This window comes from Lithobates pipiens, unplaced genomic scaffold (assembly GCF_037356315.1).
Source record: "Lithobates pipiens isolate NorthernLeopardFrog02 unplaced genomic scaffold, aLitPip1_a1.2 Scaffold_27, whole genome shotgun sequence".
In the NCBI taxonomy this organism is placed as follows: domain Eukaryota; kingdom Metazoa; phylum Chordata; class Amphibia; order Anura; family Ranidae; genus Lithobates; species Lithobates pipiens.
Window position 1 is genome coordinate 213,665,546 of NW_027507788.1, and position 20,253 is coordinate 213,685,798.

General features: G+C 42.6%; 1 protein-coding gene across 2 annotated transcripts in view; it reads right to left on the reverse strand.

Moving 5' to 3' along the window:
- MEGF6 (multiple EGF like domains 6) overlaps positions 1-20,253 on the reverse strand; it is a 531,150-nt gene that overhangs the window by 171,822 nt on the left and 339,075 nt on the right. Inside the window, exon 5 of one of the 2 annotated variants that reach the window (XM_077458226.1) lies at positions 19,949-20,071. In XM_077458226.1, coding sequence (XP_077314352.1) covers positions 19,949-20,071 — 123 coding nt within the window. Of the gene's footprint in view, positions 1-12,626; positions 12,836-19,948; positions 20,072-20,253 lie in introns of those variants that run through there. The other variant, XM_077458227.1, reaches the window with a different exon arrangement.

Consider the following 20,253-nt stretch of genomic DNA (forward strand, 5'->3'; position numbering starts at 1 on the left):
TTATGCCATTATCAGGAGGGGGTGCCATCATCAGGAGGAGGTGCCATCATCAGGAGAGAATGCAATCACAAGGAGGGAGTGCCATCAACATAGGGGGGGGCCATCACCAGGAGGGGGTGCCATCACCAGGAGGGATCGCCATTATCAGGAGAGGGTGCCGTTATCAGGAGGGGGTGCTGTTATCAGGAAGGGATGCCATTATCAGGAGGGGATGACTTCACCCAGATGGGGCGATCGCCAGGAGGGGGTGCCATCACCAGGAGGGGGTGCCATCACCAGAAGGGGGGCACCATCACCAGGAGGGGATGCCATCATGTCATCACCAGGAAGGGGTGCCATAAACAGGAGGGGATGGCATCACCAGGAGGGGTGCCATCATCAGGAGGGGTGCCATCACCAGGAGGGGATGCCAGCTGTCTCTTCATGGTTTTTGCAGCTGCCTGCCTGATGACAGGGTGCTGCACACATGCATCATCATGGGGCCCAACTTTTAAGAGACATTCAGCATTCCCTAATGACATCGGAAGAACATTGCGGCGTGGACTGGGTGTGCTGTGGCTGAACAGTGCATTCCTAGAGAACATCCCTGGATTTCCAGCTATTAGAGGTAAGGGGAAAGGGGGGAAATGGGGGAGGAGAATGTAGTCCCTCTGTAATTTATGTTATAAAGCCATGAGAAGCCGAACTAGAGTGAGACATGAAGCCCCCTGATGAAGTTGTTATCCATTACTCATCCTTTTGATACTACCAAATAAAAAAACATGGCGCACTGTATCCTTAAACGCAGTAGGAAGGGTGCAAGGCCAATGGTGACACACCAAAAAAAAAACAAAAAAAACTAAAACGGCCAGCACACTTCATACTACCATCCAGTCCAGATTTCATCGTGCTCCCATAGCAAGCAGCTTGCAAATGGAGGGCCCCAGAAGGGGAGGTTTGGGGCTGCTCTGTGCAGTACAAAGCAGGGAAGTATAACATGTTTATTATTTTATACTTAAAAAGTGTAACTTTTGCAATAACTGGGCTTTCCCACACTGGTAGAGTCATCAGGCTCCTCTGCATTGCAGATTGGCTTACAGTGCTGCCGCTCTCTCTTCCTGCCTGAAGCTAATATAAAGACTGAATTAGGTAAATATATTAGCTGTATATAGAAAAAGATATACTGTATATATACAGTATTTATATATGTAGCGCCGGCTCCTGAAGAGCACGCGCTATGTTTATGAAATTTTATGTTACACCTGAACTGCAGTTTGGTTTGGGTATAATTATTCCAAATTTGGACCTCAGCATTAGTCTGACTGAACTATAGGGTGTTCAGCCTGGCCATAGGGGGGCACTGTCTTTTCTGGCAGGCATGGAACCACAGTCTGGTTGGGTGCTTTAAGGTTACTTTCTCTCGGAGCCTGCCCAGTGGGAGTGTCACTCTTGCTGTGCTTTCTTGGAGAGGGTACTTAAGATGCGGATGCCACGTGGTTCGGGGTTCCGGTCCAGGAGTATGTTCTGACTCCATGGTCCTGGTCCTCCTGACCAGCCATCAGGAAGGCTATGGCCTGGGGTGAGGATCCACCCGACTTTATGTCTCGGGGCTGGCTAGCCCGAGGCAAGGAAACTAAAGAAAGGATCCCGAGGTGGTCAGTGCCGTCTCCGGTTGTGGAGAGGCCCAGCAACTTCGTAGCTATCCAGGGGAGGACTCTTCAGAAGAAGGCCACGTACGGGTTGGCTTCTTAGCAAGAGCCTGGTGAGGCTGAGGAACCTAAGTGAATCCAATCTCGTGGGTATCGCCAAACCGGCTGAAAGATCCAGGTATCACATGAGTGTTCTACAAGTTCTAGTTTCCTACGTGTTCTACAACAACGTCTGTAGCAGAGACTTATTTCTACATGTTCTACAACAACGTCTGTGGCAGAGACTTGTTCCTGATTCAAGCACCTTGTAGGCTGCTAGGCCTTGTGAGAGAGGAACTATCCAACTTGAGGGAACATCCAGCTGTGAATGGCTATTCTCTGGATTTAGTCGAAGTAAGAGAGTTCTTTATGATTGACTTTGACACTAAGGCCTCATGCACACGAGATGCAGGTGAAAACTCTGCTCAAAAACAGCTGAAATGCGCGTTTAGAAACGCACGTTTTGCCGTGCTTGTATGCCGCGTTTAGACGCGTTTAGCCGCGTTTGCGTTTATAAGCGTTTATAAAGATAACATCATGTAGACCCTCCCCAAGCTCTCAAAGCATGTTTTTTTTTTTTTTAACTATTTCTGCTATTTTGATCATAGTGAGCAGCAGCAGCATAGAGAGCAGTTGTACACTTGCATTTGCCTCTCTTTCTGTGGTATATATTTTGAAATGGATCCCATATTGAATATATGTCAGGAAATGCTCCTGATGTTGCTCTTGATGAGACAGCAACGTCGTCGCAAATTTCGTGAGAGGTCCAGAGTCAGAGCTCATCGATATTGGACCCATCCGTTGATGGGACAGCGAATGTCCATTGGATATTTCACAAACATGTATGTGCAGCTGAGTACCGACCCCGACAAGTTCTTTTAATTTTAGCCGGATGTCCATTGTCCCATTTGATCTGCTCTTAGAAAAAGTACGACCTGGTCTGACATTCGTGGACACCAATATGAGAAACAGTGTGTCACCAGAGGAACGTCTGTTGGTAACGATCAGATATGTGTATATATTTATAAAAATATATTTATATATAGATGTACAGATGAATTTTTTTCTCTGTCCTTTATTTAAAAAAAAAATAATGTCTATTTATAGCAAATTATCCAATTTTTTTAAATATCTAAAATTTTCTTGTGGCAATTTTTAACATGTTTTCATTATTTGTAATATAAAACAATATTAAAATAGTTAATTATTTATTTTTTAATCTTAATATATGTTTTTATTCATTTTTTTCTAGTTTCAAATTGTTTTATTTAAAAGCAAATCTATGTTAATTAGATTATTTATAATTGTTCTAAATTTATTTGGCCAATTTTTTAATATATTTTTATCGTGAAATATGTATTGATTAATATATTTTAATTCTTTGCTGCTGTATATGGTAGTATAATATTTTTTAATGCCTTATTAAAATATCCAGAATCCTAACCCTAACCATTCATCCTAACACTAACCCCTAACCCTACCCCTAACAGCTAACCCTATCCCTTACACTAACCCTAAACAACCCTAACCCTAATCCAACCCTTAATCCTAAACAATAACCCTAACCCTAATGGATAACCACTTACCATAACACCCAACCCTAATGACCAAATTACATTGCCGCAGATGGTCACAGTTGACTTTGAGGCCATGTATCTCTGATGCAGAAAAGTGCATGACATGACATTGGGGTTCCTGGCAATAATTGGCCCCAAGATATGGGCCCCCAAAGTCGGGTCGCAAAATGTCATTCTCTGATGCAGAAAAGTGCATGACATTTTGCGACCCGAATTTGGGGCCCAAAATCTCGGGGTCACTTGGTGATAGGAACCCCAAATTTGGATATGTTGTAGTTCTAGATCCACAGTGTCTGCATACCAAATTTGGGGTTCCTGGCAATAAGTGGCCCCAAGATATGGGCCCCCCAAAGTCGGGTCGCAAAATGTCATTCTCTGATGCAGAAAAGTGCATGACATTTTGCGACCCGACTTTGGGGCCCAAAATCTCAGGGTTACTTGGTGATAGGAACCCCAAATTTGGATATGTTGTAGTTCTAGATCCACAGTGTCTGCATACCACATTTGGGGTTCCTGGCAATAAGTGGCCCCAAGCTATGGGTCCAAAAAGTCGGGTCACAAAATGTCATTCTCAGATCATATTTCTTCAGGTCCAATAGATCTTCAGGTCCAAAAAATTGGGTTCCTTTAAAAAAGCTTATAAACGCATCTGAAATGTGGAAATTTTTGCTTCTGAACCCATTTTTTTGCTTCTGGAAAAACGAGGTTAAACGCAACTGCATAAAAACGGCAAAAAACGAGACTGTGTGCATGGACACATAGGATAACATTGAATGAGTTCAGGGGCATTTGAAAAAGTGTCCAACTGCATCTGAACACGCGTTTAACTGCGTCTCGTGTGCATGAGGCCTAAGAGTACCTGAACCTTTCCTCCAAACCCTCTGATCCTACACTAAGAGACTGTTCGTTAACTATGTTTTTTTGCAAATAAAAATCCCTTTAAGCGGATCTGTCGTCAGTCTCTTAGGTTTCTGGGCCATCTACCACGGGAAACCCCTAGACGAAAATCGAGGTGGAGAAGAGAACGGTAAGCCCAATCAAACCAGCAGCTCCTTCGGGTGTTAGTGCTACATATATATACCTGCTTGTCATATAAAGGGTGTACATTATGTACCCAAAAGTAAATTCTCCATTTACATTCATATTGTAACCCATCACCCTGTGCCTACAGCCCCTCATCCTGTCCTCTGCTCTCCAGTGAAGAATGTTCCCAAGTACAGATTATCATCCTGAGATCCATATCAGGCGAGGAAGTCCATGAAGTCTTCGGTGTGGTTATGCCTGAAGGCAAAGTCTAAATACAATTTTATCTCCCATAAGGATGGAGAAGGTCTGGGAAAGTGGTTGTCCTGCCTTACTTCCCTTGCTTTGGTGGGACAGCACGATATGCAATCCGGGCTTGTAGTTTGGCAAATGTGGCAAATGCCATTAAAGCCTGACTTCACCTTACCATAAATGGTAAGTAAAGAAAAACTCTATCCAAGCTCACATTTGTTTCTTACCTGGTATGCAGGGTTTACTTCAGAAAGCAAACTTACCTGCCTAGCGAATCCAGCTTGGTTCTACGACAGGCCAGGCCCCATGCCACCATCATCAGGCATCATCGGGAACTGGCTTTTGTCATCAGGAGCTGGCTATCACCATTGGGAGCCAGCAATCTAATCTAGACTCTTGAAGCTGACCCCTGGTGAGGTGCTGCCAGGTCTCCCTGCAACCTTCTCTAGAATAGTTTGGTCCTGCCACAGGCCCGGGTCTCACACCACCATCATCAGGCATCGTTGGGAGGCGGCTTTCATCATCAGGAGCTAGCAGTCTCTCTTGGGTTCTGCCTACAACCTTCTCTACAATAGCTTGGTCCTTCTACAGGCCAAGTCCAACGCCACCATTATGAGGCATCATCAGGAGCCAGCAATCTCTCTTGGGTTCTGCCTACAACCTTCTCTACAATAGCTTGGTCCTTCTACAGGCCAAGTCCAACGCCACCATTATGAGACATCATCAGGAGCCAGCAGTCTCTCTTGGGTTCTGCCTACAACCTTCTCTACAATAGCTTGGTCCTTCTACAGGCCAAGTCCAATGCCACCATAATGAGGCATCATCAGGAGCCAGCAGTCTCTCTTGGGTTCTGCCTACAACCTTCTCTACAATAGCTTGGTCCTTCTACAGGCCAAGTCCAACGCCACCATTATGAGGCATCATCAGGAGCAAGCAGCCTCTCTTGGGTTCTGCCTACAACGTTCTCTACAATAGCTTGGTCCTTCTATAGGCCAAGTCCAACGCCACCATTATGAGGCATCATCAGGAGCCAGCAGTCTCTCTTGGGTTCTGCCTACAACCTTCTCTAGAATAGCTTGGTCCTTCTACAGGCCAAGTCCAACGCCACCATTATGAGGCATCATCGGGAGCCAACTCTCACCATCAGGAGCAATCCCTCTTGAAGATGACCCCCAATGATGTGCTACCAGGTCTGTCTGCAACCTTCTCTACCATAGCTTGGTCCTGCTACAGGCCAAGTCCAACGCCACCATTATGAGGCATCATCAGGAGCCAGCAGTCTCTCTTGGGTTCTGCCTACAACCTTCTCTAGAATAGCTTGGTCCTTCTACAGGCCAAGTCCAACGCCACCATTATGAGGCATCATCGGGAGCCAGCTCTCATTATCAGGAGCAATCCCTCTTGAACTCTTGAAGATGACCCCCAATGATGTGCTACCAGGTCTGTCTGCAACCTTCTCTACCATAGCTTGGTCCTGCTATAGGCCAAGTCCAATGCCACCATTATGAGGCATCATCAGGAGCCAACAGTCTCTCTTGGGTTCTGCCTACAACCTTCTCTACAATAGCTCGGTCCTTCTACAGGCCAAGTCCAACGGCACCATTATGAGGCATCATCAGGAGCCAGCAATCTCTCTTGGGTTCTGCCTATAACCTTCTCTACAATAGCTTGGTCCTCCTACAGGCCAAGTCCAACGCCACCATTATGAGGCATCATCAGGAGCCAGCAGTCTCTCTTGGGTTCTGCCTACAACCTTCTCTATAATAGCTTGGTCCTTCTACAGGCCAAGTCCAACGCCACCATTATGAGGCATCATCGGGAGCCAGCTGTCACCATCAGGACCAATCCCTCTTGAACTCTTGAAGATGACCCCCAATGATGTGCTACCAGGTCTGTCTGCAACCTTCTCTATCATAGCTTGGTCCTGCTCTAGGCCAGGTTCCCACACCACCACCATCATCAGGAGCCAGCTGTCACTATTGGGAACCAACTGTCACCATTGGGAGCTGACAATCTCTCTTGGATTCTTGAAGTTGAGCCCCGATGGCAGAACTGGCAGCATGTCATCGGGGCTCAGCTTCAAGAATCCATTTACGTTTTTGGTTGTAACATGACAAAATGTGGAACATTTCAAGGGGTATGAATACTTTTTCAAGGCGCTGTATAGTCGGGAAAGGTTAGAGCCTAGGCCAGTGATGGTGAACCTTGGCACCCCCCAGATGTTTTGGAACTATATTTCCCATGATGCTCAACGACACTGCAGAGTGCCAGAGCTTCATGGGAAAGGTAGTTCCAAAACATCTGGGGTGCCAAGGTTCGCCATCACTGGCCCTATGCCAAATTTTTTGTGTCCTTGCTGGGGAGATTTCTCCTAACTTCCTGCTACGGTGAAATTTGTCACTGGGACATGAAGTAAGAGGAAATACCCCAACGGGGACACAGACACCTTAAAAAAAAAAAGCCATTTCCCCACTTCAAAGTTTTCATTTCCATTTTCCCATATCCACAACAAAGTTGATGCGGAGCACAAAGGATTGGCGGGATGCTTCTAACTTTTATCCCAAGGTATTAAAATGCGCTGCAGAACCTCACAAAAGACGATAGATGATGATGACCTCTGGATTGGAGAATGTTTAACCACAATTTGCGGCAGAGCGGCGACAACGCCCCCCCCAACGCGGCTCACGGGGTCCAATCTACCGCTCACCGACTTAATGAGCCATCATTTCTACTCATTAGAAGTAATGGGGCTGAAGTGCAGCACCTCTCACTGCAGTGCGCCGGGAGTCAGCGCGGGGGGGGGGGGAGGGGGTGCGCACACACCGCCTGCGTCATCCGGGAGAGTCGCACAATCTGCACCTCGCTGGGCTTTTGTATTCCTGATGACTAATTGAGCCGCTGCGACTCTGCAGAGCCCCGCTGTACCTGAATACCAACACGTTCCCTCCGGACGCCAGAGACCCGACCTAACCTCCCCCAAGACAAACCCTCAAAAATTTCAAACTTATCTAATCAGGAGCCGGGGGGGGGGGGGGGGGGGGGGCTTCTAATTGTATCTTTCTATCCAGCTTTTAACAAGCAGACCTCTGCTTCTCCGCCTGGCAATTTGCTTAAGGCCCCCCATTCACACTCGTGCCACTTGTCCTGCGACTTTGGACCCCCAAAGTCGCAGGACGAGTCCCAACCTCATGTTTCCCAATGAGTACCGTTCAGATCTGTGCGACTTTAAAGACGCAGCGACTTTAAAGTGGCTTGATCTCGACTTTCATGCCATTAGAAGGCCTTCAATTGTAAACCCTTAAAAGTTGCATGAAAGTGGCACCTGCGTTATAGATATGCGACTTGTGTTGCGACATTGTAGAGCACAAACAATCACATTGGTCAGAGCCACAAGTCGCACTTGTCCAAAATTGCATCAAGATCGCAAAGTCGCACTGTAAAGTGTGAATGGACTCTAAGCCCTGGTTCACATTGAATTGCTTTCAAAGCCACATATCAGTGCGACTTGGCAGACATCTGTGCAACTTCATGCAAGATTTTTAAGTCGCATAAGCGTGAATGGACTCTAAGCTCTCTGGTTCACGTTGAATTGCATGATTTCAAAGCTGCATATCAGTGCGACTTCAAGTGCGACTTGGCAGACATCTATGTGCGACTTTTTGTACCATTTTGAAGTCACGCAAGTGTGAATGGACTCTAAGCTCTGGTTCACATTGAATTGTATGGCTTCAAAGCCGCTTATCAGTGCGACTTCAAGTGCGACTTGGCAGACATCTGTGACACTTGGCAGACATCTGTGCGACTTCTTGCCCCATTTTGAAGTCGCACAAGTGTGAATGGACTCTAAGCTCTGGTTCACATTGAATTGTATGGCTTCAAAGCCGCTTATCAGTGCGACTTCAAGTGCGACTTGGCAGACATCTGTGACACTTGGCAGACATCTGTGCCACTTCTTGCACCATTTTGAAGTCGCACAAGTGTGAATGGACTCTAAACCCTGGCTCCCATTGAATTGCATAATTTCAAAGCTGCATATTCAGTGCGACTTCAGGTGCGACTTGGCAGATATCTGTATGACTTCATGCACAGATGTCTATGCGAGTCGCACCCGAAATCGCCGAAAATATTGCAGGAACTACTTTTTTTCAAATTGGTGTGGCATCACAAAGTCGGAGTCGCACCATTCCATTTCCGGCAATAGGGTGCGATTTGCCGCATATCAGTAAATCCAGGTGCGACTTGTCAGACATCTGTGTGACTTCATGCATGATTTTGAAGTCGCACAAGTCTGAATGGACCCTAAGCTCTCTGGTTCACATTGAATTGCATGATTTCAAAGCCGCATATCCGTGCAACTTCAGGTGCGACTTGGCAGACATCTGTGCGACTTCATGCACGATTTTGAAGTCGCACAAGAGTGAATGGACTCTAAGCCCTGGTTCATGTTGAATTGCACGATTTCAAAAGCCGCCTATAGATGCGAATTCAGGTGCGACTTGGAAGATATCCGTGTGACTTCATGCACAGATGTCGATGCGAGTCGCACCTGAAATTGCCAAAAATATTGCAGGAACACTTTTTTCAAATCGGCGCGGTACCGCAATGTCAGTGTCGCACCAGTTCGAACAGTTCCATTGCCGGCAATAGGGTGCGACTTGCCGCATATCAGTGACTTCAGGTGTGACTTGGCAGACATCTGTGCGACTTCATGCACGATTTTGAAGTTGCACAAGTGTGAATGAACTCTAAGCTCTCTGGATCACATTGAATTGCATGATTTCAAAGCTACATATCAGTGCAAATTCAGGTGCGACTTGGCAGACATCTGATGCGACTTCATGCACGATTTTGAAGTCGCACAAGAGTGAATGGACTCTAAGCCCTGGTTCACGCTGGATTGCGCGATTTCAAAAGCCGCCTATCGGTGCGGCTTCAAAATCGTGCAACCTCACTTGAAATCGCATTATTTCAAAGCTGCACGTCAGTGTGACTTCAGGTGCGACTTGGCAGACACCTGACACCTGGCCCCTACGCCCACTAAATCTCCTGCATTTTTTTGCATGATTTTAACGTGTTGCGTTAAAATGCAAAACACGCATTATGCGATTTAAGACAGATGTGAATGAGTCCTAAAGGATCAGTGCCTACCTGGTCACCCCTGAATGTGCATAAAATGCGTGCTGCGGTAAATTTGTTTTTTTTTTATACATTAAAAAAGTGACGATGTGAATGAGCCCCAAATGATAACCGCAACACATTAGAAATGTGCAAAAAAAAAAAAAATGCATTGTGCGATTTAGGACAAAAGTTAATTTCCTAACCCAATGATGCGAATGGGCCCTAAATGATAACCTACCTGATTGCTCCCGATTGGCGGTGAATCCCTGCGCTCACTTAATCTCCTGCGTTTTTTTTTGCACATTTATTTTGAAATGGAACGCAATGCATTAAAAATGTGCAAAAAAATGTGCAAAAAAACGCAATTATGTGATTTAAGAGAGACAGATGTTAATTTTCTAACCCAATGATGTGAATGAGCCCCAAATGACAAGTAACTACCTGGTCACCCCCCCCCCCCCCCCCCGACTGCATCGCTAGTGCATTTTTAAATGCGTTAGAATGCAACGCATTAAAAGATTGCAAAAAAAACGCATTATGCGATTTAAGAGAGATATGAATACGCCCTAAAAGATAACGCAATGCATTAAAAATGTGCAAAAAAAATGCATTGTGCGATTTAAGAGGCAGAAGTTCATTTTCTAACCCAATAATGCGAATGAGCCCCAAATGACAAGTTATCTACCTGACTTGGTCGCCCCTGATATGCGTTGAGATTGCCCCCCCCCCCCGCACCCACCAAATTTCCTGCCTTTTTGCGCATTTTAAAATGTAATGCAATGCATTCGAAATGTGCAAAAAACGCATTATGTGATTTAAGAGAGACAGAAGTCTTTGAGGCAACATTTTTAATGCGTTGCTTCAAAGCGCAATGCATTAAAAACGTGCAAAAAACGCGTTATGCGATTTAAGAGACATATAAATAAGCCCTTAAAGATAACGCAATGCATTAAAAATGTGCAAAAAAACGCAATTATGCGTTTTGAGAGAGACAGAAGTCGTCCCCCCCCCCCCGCACCCATTATTTTAAAATGTAATGCAATGCATTAAAAGCATGCACAAAAACACAATTATGCGGTTTAAGACAAAAGTTAATTTTCAAACCCAATGATGAGCCCCAAATGACAAGCTACCTACCTGGTCGCCCCCCGATTGGCTGTGAACCCCCCACCCCCACTAAATTTGCATTTTCTGCGCATTTATTTTAAAATGTAATGCAATGAATTAAAAATGTGCAAAAAAAATACGCATTTTCCGATTTAAGAGACACAGAAGTCTTTGAGGCAACGTTTTTAATGCGCTGCGTCAAAGCGCGACGCATTAAAAATGTGCAAAAAAAACACATTATGCGATTTAAGAGACATATGAATGAGCCCTTAAAGATAATGCAATGCATTAAAAATGTGCAAAAAAAACCACATTATGCGATTTAAGAGACAGAAGTTCAATTTCTAACCCAATGATGCGAATGAGCCCCAAATGACGAGTGCCCACCTGGTCGCCCCTGATTTTAAAACGTAATACATTACATTCGAAATGTGCCCTAAAAGATAACGCAATGCATTAAAAATGTGCAAAAAAAAAAAATGCATTATATGATTTTAAGAGAGACAGATGTTCATTTACTAAGCCAATGATGTGAATGAGCCCCAAACGAAAAGTACCTGCCTGGTCGCCCCTGATTGGTGGCAACCCCCCCCCCCCCCCCCACTAAATCTGCATTTTTTTGCGCATTTATTTTAATGTAATACATTACATTCAAAATGTGCACAAAAAACGCATTATGCGATTTAAGAGAGATATGAATTAGCCCTAAAAGTTAATGCAGTGCATTTAAAATTTTCAAAAAAACGCATTATATGATTTTAAGAGAGACAGATGTTCATTTTCTAACCCAATGATGTGAATGAGCCCCAAATGACGAGTACCTGCCTGGTCGCCCCTGATTGGCGGCGAGCCCCCCCCCCACACTAAATCTGCATTTTTTTGTGCATTTATTTTAATGTAATACATTACATTAAAAATGTGCACAAAAAAATGCATTATGCAATTTAAGAGAGATATGAATGAGCCCTTAAAGATAACGCAATGCATTAAAAATGTGCAAAAAAAACGCATTATGCGATTTAAGAGAGACAGATGTTCATTTTCCAATGATGCGAATGAGCCCCAAATAACACTTGGTCGCCCCCAAGCCCCCCCCCCAGGCCGCCAATCCCCCCCACCCCCCCCCCCCCCCCCCCCGGGCTTTTTATTTTTTTTTATTTTTTAGCACATTTATTTTAAATGTAACGCGAAGCATTAAAAATGTGCACAAAAATGCAATTATGCGATTTAAGAGAAACAAAAGTAAATTTTCTAACTCAATGATGTGAATGAGCACCAAATGACAAGTTAGCTACCTGGTTGCCCCCTCTGATTGGCGGTGAATATCCCCCCTCCCCCAGTGCCCGCCAAATCTGCATTTTTTTCACATTTATTTTAAAATGTAATGCATTGCCTTCAAAATGTGCAAAAAAAACGCATTATACGACTTAAGAGAGACAGAAGTTAATTTTCTAACCCAATGATGCGAATGAGCCCCACATGACAAGTACCAACCTGGTTGCTCCCTGATTGGCGGCGAGCAACCCATCCCCCCGCCCCCCCCCCCCCCCCCCCCGGTAAATATGCATTTTCTTGCGCATTTATTTTAAAATGTAGCGCGAAGCATTAAAAGCGTGCACAAAAAAAAAAACAATTATGCGATATAAGAGAAACACACTCATTTTCTAATCCAGAGATGTGAATGAGCCCCAATTGACAAGTTACCCCACCTGGTCACCTCTGATTGGCAGCGAACCCGTTTTTAATTTGTTGCGTCAAAACGCCACGCAAAAAAAAAAAAAAACAAAAAAAAACACAAAACGCATTATGCGATTTAAGAGAGATTCGAGTTCATTTTCTAACCCGGTGATGTGAACGAGCCCTAAACAGGGAGGGCACTCACCCGGTCGCCCCTGATTGGCGGAGAGCCCCTGTGCCCGCCGATAACACGGGTAGCAGTTGGCGCGGTGGAAGCGGGATGCGGCGAAGGTGGCTCTTGCGGGGAGACTCCAGCAGAGGAGCCACACGCAGGAGAGGAGTCTCATGTTACCGGCGAGGAGGACGAGCTGCAGGCGATGAAGCCGGCTTTCCCCTTCACTCTCTTCTGTTTCGGAATTTTATTTTTTATGTTTTTTCTTTTTTTCTTATGTTGGGTTGTCAGGAAGTGTCGGGACCCCTCCCACCGTCCCTCCTCCTATGTCCCGTCTCCGGGGATCATCGGGGGGGACATTACGGTCCCCGGGAACGACGACACACGCCGGGGAGGAGGAGGGGGGGGGGGGGTGATACCTCCAGGCTCAGGAAGTCACACCGCCACCTCCTTTATACAATGTTACTTTTTTTTTGTCTTTTGTTTTTTTTCTAGAAACCTGAAGACAGAATTTCAAATGAAAACCACATTTTTTTTTTTGTAGAGAAGAGAACCAAGAATTTCCCGGGGAGGGGAGAGGAGTCGATCGGTCTCTTCTCATTCCAAAATCCGTCTCACCAAAAGAAGATTCCGGAGCAGAGGGTTTAGCCATAGATATATTACAGGACGCGTTTCGACTTACAGTTTTGGGGGGCAGTAAAAACGCACAGTTGAGCCACGTTTTTAGCACCCCCCCATAATCAGTGGATAGGGGCGTTCCCGTGTCGGAGCCCCGGTGCTCCCATTGGTAGAAACCATTCAACATGTTGCGACCAGACGCGACCTGATGGGGGACGAATGATGCCACAATCTCCACCACGTCCAATCAGAGAATGCTTTGTACTCATTAAAATAAATACATGGCGTTCTCTGACTGGACAAGGTGGAAAGGAGGGGGCGGATGATGTCACAATCTCCACCTCCTCCAACCAGAGAATGGCTTGTACTCACAGAAATAAGCTGTTCTCAGATTGGACAAGATGGAGAGGAGGGGGCGGATGATGTCACAATCTCCACCTCGTCCAATCAGAAAATGCTTTGTACTCATCAAAATAAATACAACGCTGTTCTCTGAGTGGACAAGGTGGAGAGGAGGGGGTGGATGATGCCACAATTTCCACCTTGTCCAATCAGAGAACAGCGTATATTTATTTTAATAAAATACAAAGCATTCTCTGATTGGACAAGGTGGAGAGGAGGGGGTGGATGATGCCACAATCTCCACCTCGTCCAATCAGAGAATGGCTTGTACTCACTGAAATAAGCTGTTCTCTGATTGGCCAAGGTAGAGAGGAGAGGGTTGGATGATATCACAATTTTAACCTTGTCCAATCAGAGAATGGCTTGTACGCACTGAAATAAACATAAGGCGTTCTCTGATTGGATGAGGCAAAAAGGAGGGGTGGATGATGTTATGATCTCCACCTCCTCCAATCAGAAAACACCCGGTGCTCATTGAAATAAGTACAAGCCGTTCTCTGATTGGATGAGGTGGAGAGGAGGGGGTGGATGATGTCACAGTCTCACTGTATGTCGCACCGACTACCCCAGTGATTGTCGGCTTCACCAGCAGCCCCCTCAGGATGTCAGGTATGAGCACATCATTACATATGGTGGCTCCAACCCCGCCTCCGTCCTGCTCAGGTGTACCGCCTCTTCTCCTGGACTGAAACAGCTTCCTCTGATTTCACCGCACACTGTGAGCTTCTCACAATGTGCATCAGAAGACACAGCAAGTCAGATAAAGCCCAGCCTCATTTCCTGGCTGGATGACATCCAACATCATCAATCCCTTTCCTCCTCAACCCCACTGTCCCAGTCCAACCCCTTTGATTGGATTTCAGTTCTTTCCATCATGGAGGCTCATCATCACATGTGGGCGTTACCTAGGGCGGTCAGCATACCAATTCAGCCTGCCTAGGACCGCCCACTTTTCCAGGCTGACACCCACCCATCAAGGCATTGTGATATTTGCATAACCCCTCCCACTGCTTACATCAGGACTGGGGGCTTTTGAGAGGAGTGCTGAGGGCGGGTGCTGTGATGTTATAAGGAAGCTAAGTACAGCCCCCTGCTGGCCCCTCCCACCACCCATGATCTGTCTGCATTGCATAGAGAAGCACAGAGACCAGCGATGACATCACTGACTCCAAGATAAGGTAATAAAAACGGGAAGATTTTATTTAATAATTTAATTTGTGTGTTGATGAGGCGGGAAAGGAGAAAGCGAAATATAAGAAGGATAAACTTTTGCTTTAGTACAATCGGCTCCGTTACAGAAGCGACTTTCACCTATCCTGAACCCCTCCCTAAGCCAAAAACAGACCCTCATTAGTCACAATATTGTATTCTTTTTCACAAAAAGAATAAACAGACAGTAAAAACAAATAATGAAAATAATAATAAAAAAATAAAAAAATTTAAAGCACACAAAACAACAATAAAAGAAAAAATGATCAATAACATGAAATAATAATATTAATAATAATAATACTTTTTTATTATCATTTATTTATTCTTAAAAAATATAGAACAATAATAATAATAATAAAATAATAATAGTAATAATATTATTATTATTTTTTAGAATAAATACATACTAATAAAAAAGTATTATTATTATTATTTGTAATTGATTATTTTAGATTTTTATTTATTATGTCATTATTATTTTTCTTAATTATTTATATTATTTGATTTTACTGTGTTTTTTCTGAGAAAAAGCATAAAATGTTGTGATTAAGGTGGGTCTGTTTTGTATTATTATTGTTGTAAGAATAAATACAAAATAATAAAAAAAAGTATTATTATTATCATTATTAATAATAATAAAAGTTATGGTGATTAATAATAACAATAAAAATAATAATATTAATATGAATAATAATAAAACTTTTTTATTATTATGTATGCACTCTAAGAAATATATATAATAATAATAATAATAATAATAATAGTAGTATTAATGCTGTTATTATATTTTTTTAAGAATAAATACATAATAAAAAAGTATTATTATTATTCATATTAATATTATATATTGTAATTGATCATCATTTGATTGTTATTTTGTGTGCTTTAAGTTATTATTTTTCTTAATTATTTTTATTTACTGTATGTTTTTTCTGTGAAAAAAGCATAAAATGACGTGACTAATGTGGGTCTGTTTATTATTATTATATATATATTTTTTTAAGAATAAATAAATCATAATAAAAAGTATTATTATTAGTAGTAGTAGTAATAATAATAATTGTTATGGTGATTAATAATAATAATAAAATATTATGAATAATAATATTAATAATAATAATACTTCTTTATTATTATGTAAGTATTCTTAAAAATATATAATAATAAAATATTATTGTTATTTTTTTAAGAATAAATGCCTAACAATAATAAAAAAATTAATATTATTTATTGTAATTGATCATTATTTGATTGTTATTTTGTGTGCTTTAAGTTATTTTTTTTTTTAATAATTTTTATTAATTTGTTTTTACTCTATGTTTTTTCTGTGAAAAAGGCATAATATGACATGACTAATACGGGTCTGTTTATTATTATTATATATTTTTTAATAATAAATAATAAAAAAAATATTATTATTATTATTAGTAATAATAATTGTTATGGTGATTAATAATACTAATAATACTACCACTAATAATAATAATAAAATATTACGAATAATAATAATAATAAAAATATTATCATAATTTTTTTAAGAATAAATACGTAACAATAAAAATTTATTATTATTATTCATATTAATATTTATTGAAATTGATCATTATTGGATTGTTATTTTGGGTGCTTTAAATTATTATTTTTCTTAAATATTTGTATTATTTCTTTTTACGGTATGTTTTTTCTGTGAAAAGGCATAAAATGTTGTGACTAATGTGGGTCTGTTTTTTATTATTATTATTATTTTAAGAATAAATAAATAATAATAATAGTAATAATAAAAACAATAATAATGATGATAATAAAATAATGATCAAATATAATAATAATCCTTATTCTAATGCCCTGTACACGCGATTAGATTTTCCAACAACAAATATGAGCTTGTTGGCGGAAAGTCCGACCGTGTATATGCTCCATCGGACATTTGTTGTCGGACTTTCCTCCAACAAATGTTGGCTAGCAGGTTCTCAAATTTTCCTCCAAACAAGTGTTTGTTGTCGGACTTTCCGATCGTGTGTACACAAGTCCGTCGCACAAAAGTCCACGCATGCTCGGAATCAAGGACGAGCCAGAAGCGCTCGGTCTTGTAAAACTAGCGTTCGTAATGGAGATATCACATCGGCTCGCCGTACGTCTTGTACTTCACTACGTTCGTAATTGTTGGCCAACATTTGTGTGACCGTGTGTATGCAAGACAAGTTGGAGCCAACGCCCTTCCTACAAAATTCCACGGTTTTGTTTTCGGAAAGTCCGATCGTGTGTACGGGGAATTATTATTACTATTTATTATTAACTACAACAATAATAATAATAATAATAATAAACAAAACAAGAAAAAAAAACTTAATGAGATAAACTAAACAACTAAACTTTTTTAAATATATAGAACAAAACTCCTTTAAAAAAAAAAAAAGCACATGTCACACCAGCCTGGTCCAATAGGAACAGGTGGTGTTGCGATGCCCGGGTGCAGACTGTGGGTGGCATTCCAGCATTGTGGGGGGGCAGCATAATTACCTCCCAGAAATGTGTCGCCATGTGAAATCGCCATGACGTGTTTCTACAACACAGAGGTGAATTATTAGGACGCCGCGCATTTATAGGCCACATGTGGGATAAGACCGACATTTACGGCTCACGCCGAAGGCCTTGAACCGGTTAGTCGCGGTTGCAGCCAATTCCCCAGAGAGACGCAAAGTCAAAATATTTTGCTGCTTGCATCGAATACAAACCGCGCAATAATGACCGACAACCGCCATTTCTAAGAAGGCTTACCGCGCATATGAATGCATGTGCAGGGATTTGATTTTTGGTTCCTGGGTATGGCCAGTACATGTCTTCGGTGAGCAGACTTGGGGCAGCTTCTATTGTACAGCATGACCCCTCCCTCCCCCCCCCCCCAATGTATACAGTGTAGAAGAAGAAAAGGCTGAAGGGCCCCTGATTTATGTTTTCCTGATTTGGAGCGTCTCCAGGGGCCCAAACCCACCTGAGCATTTCCTAATTCACTTTTCATTAAAATCAATAGAAACACACGAGGGCCGCATGTTGTGGCCCCCAATAAGTTTCAAAGGGAGCCCCCCTCGAAAATGTGCCCAACACTCATGAGTTTCCCATGTTTGCTTGCCTAGTAAGTAGCCTCCCATTAGCTAAAAATCATTTTGTAAAAAAATTGCTAAGACATGAAGCCGGGGGGGGGAGGGGGGCGTAGCTCCAATCACTCGCTATGAGTGGAATCTACATTTCAGCTATTCAGTCAACTGGCTGGTATTTTAGCATAGCAGTTACAATTTGCCAGGTAAATGTGGGATAAGGAAACTAGCGCTCTACCTGCTTGTACATGTATGAAGTGAGAGAGAGAAAAAGAGAGAGAGAGAGTAGAGAGAGAAAGAAAGAAAGAGAGAGAAAATAAAATGAAAGATAGAGAGAGAGAAAGAAAAAGAGTGAAAGGGAGAGAGAACGAGATTGAGAGAGAGAGAGAGAAAGGGAGTGAGAGAGAAAGAAAGAGAGAGAGAGAGAAATACAGAGAGAGAGAACGAAAAAGAGAGTGAAAGAGAGAGAGAACGAGATTGAGAGAGAGAGAGAGAGAAAGGGAGTGAGAGAGAAAGAAAGAGAGAGAGAGAGAAATACAGAGAGAGAGAACGAAAAAGAGAGTGAAAGAGAGAGAGAACGAGATTGAGAGAGAGAATGAATGAGATGAAAGAAAGAAAGAGAGAGAGAGAGAGATCAAGAGAGAGAGAGCAAAATAAAGAGAGAGAGAGATCAAGAGAAAGTTAGAAAGAGAGAGAGAACAAAAAAGAGAGAGATTGTGCAAGAAAAAGAGAGAGGGGGAAGAGAGAGTTGGAGAGAGAGAGAGAGAGATAGAAAGAGTATGAGAGTGAAAAAGAGGGAGAGAGAGAAAGAGAGAGAGAGCATGTGGGGGGGGGAGAGAAAGAAAGAACGAGAAAAAAAAAAGCATGAAAGAGAGAGAGAAAGAGAGAGAGAGAGAGAGAGAAAGAAAGTGTGAAAGAGAGAGGGAGAAAGAGAGGGAAAGAGAGAGAGGGGGGAGAGATAGAGAGAGAGAAACAGAAAAAGCGAAAGAAAGAGAAAGTTGAGGGGGTGAGAAGGAGGGAGGGAGATAGAGAGAGAGAAAGTTATAAAGTGAGTGAGAACGAGAAAGAAAGAAAGAAAAACAAGAGAATGAGAAAGAGAGAGAGCGAGAAAGAAAGTACAGAGCCGGGTGGAGGAATGTACCACCCAGACTAGTTCAGCTTCTGTATGTGTATAATCGAAGCTTCAGCTACTCTTTCAACTGTCTTTTTTCAGCAAAGCAGTTAAAATTAGCCAGGTAGACATGAGATAAGGTAACTATGAAACTACTACCTGCTTGTAAATGTTAATGTATTTTTTGGAAAGAAAGAAGGAAAAATAAAATAGAGAAGATATCATGTTCTATACAGTCATGAAGTTTCGAATATTCGGGACTCTGATGTCAGATTTGTAGGAACAATGGTCGTGTTCATCTTCTCCTGGATACAAACATTTGTGATGATAAAGACACACGGAGTAATGTCAGGAATGTCTCTGCAGAGGCTTGGCATACACGGCAGAGTTTACTTTGGGCGCTGTAATGACAGGAATGGGGCAATGACAGCACAGCCACATCGGCACGCCGCCCCGACATGTCCCATTGGAGACATAATAGAATTTAATTCCTGAATGATTTATCTCCACGGTCTGCAGACATGAAGTTTGCATGCAACCATCTCCCTGTATTGTCTCGTTGACAGAAAAATTGGGAATACACATAGCAGACCTAATCTGCTGCTAACAGCGCACCTGGTACAAATAAAGAGAACCTGTTATGGAAAAAACACACACACACTATATGGCCAAAAGTTTTCTGGACATCGAATTCCAAAACCATGGACATTGTTATGTAGTTGCTCCCCTACCCCACTCTTCTGTGGAGGCTTTCCACAAGATTTTGGAGGGTGTCTGTAGGCCATACAGGCAAAACAAAACATTTGTGAGGTCAGGTACTGATGTTGAATGAAAAGAGGGAAACATTAAGCAATTGATTCAAGATGTTTCTTTGCAATATTGGGTGGAGTTGCCATTTAAGTTACAGCACCTCTTACCTTGACAGCTTTTTCCATCCTCCTTCAGTGTTTGGCCCTCTGGACACTTGCAGTAGAAACTTCCGATTGTATTACAGCACTGCACCTCACATCCTCCGTTTGCGGTCTCGCACTCATTAACATCTGAAAGACAGAATGGAAACTGCGTAAGGCTAGGAAGCAAACAATAACGCTATCTGTCCAATAGGTGTAAACCCTAACTGATCACTTGTAGTCTCCATCGAAGGCTTGTATGACAGGGTGACAACGCAGAAGGAAAACTGGGAGACAGGGACAGAGCGTTGTCACCCTATAACAGGAAGTGT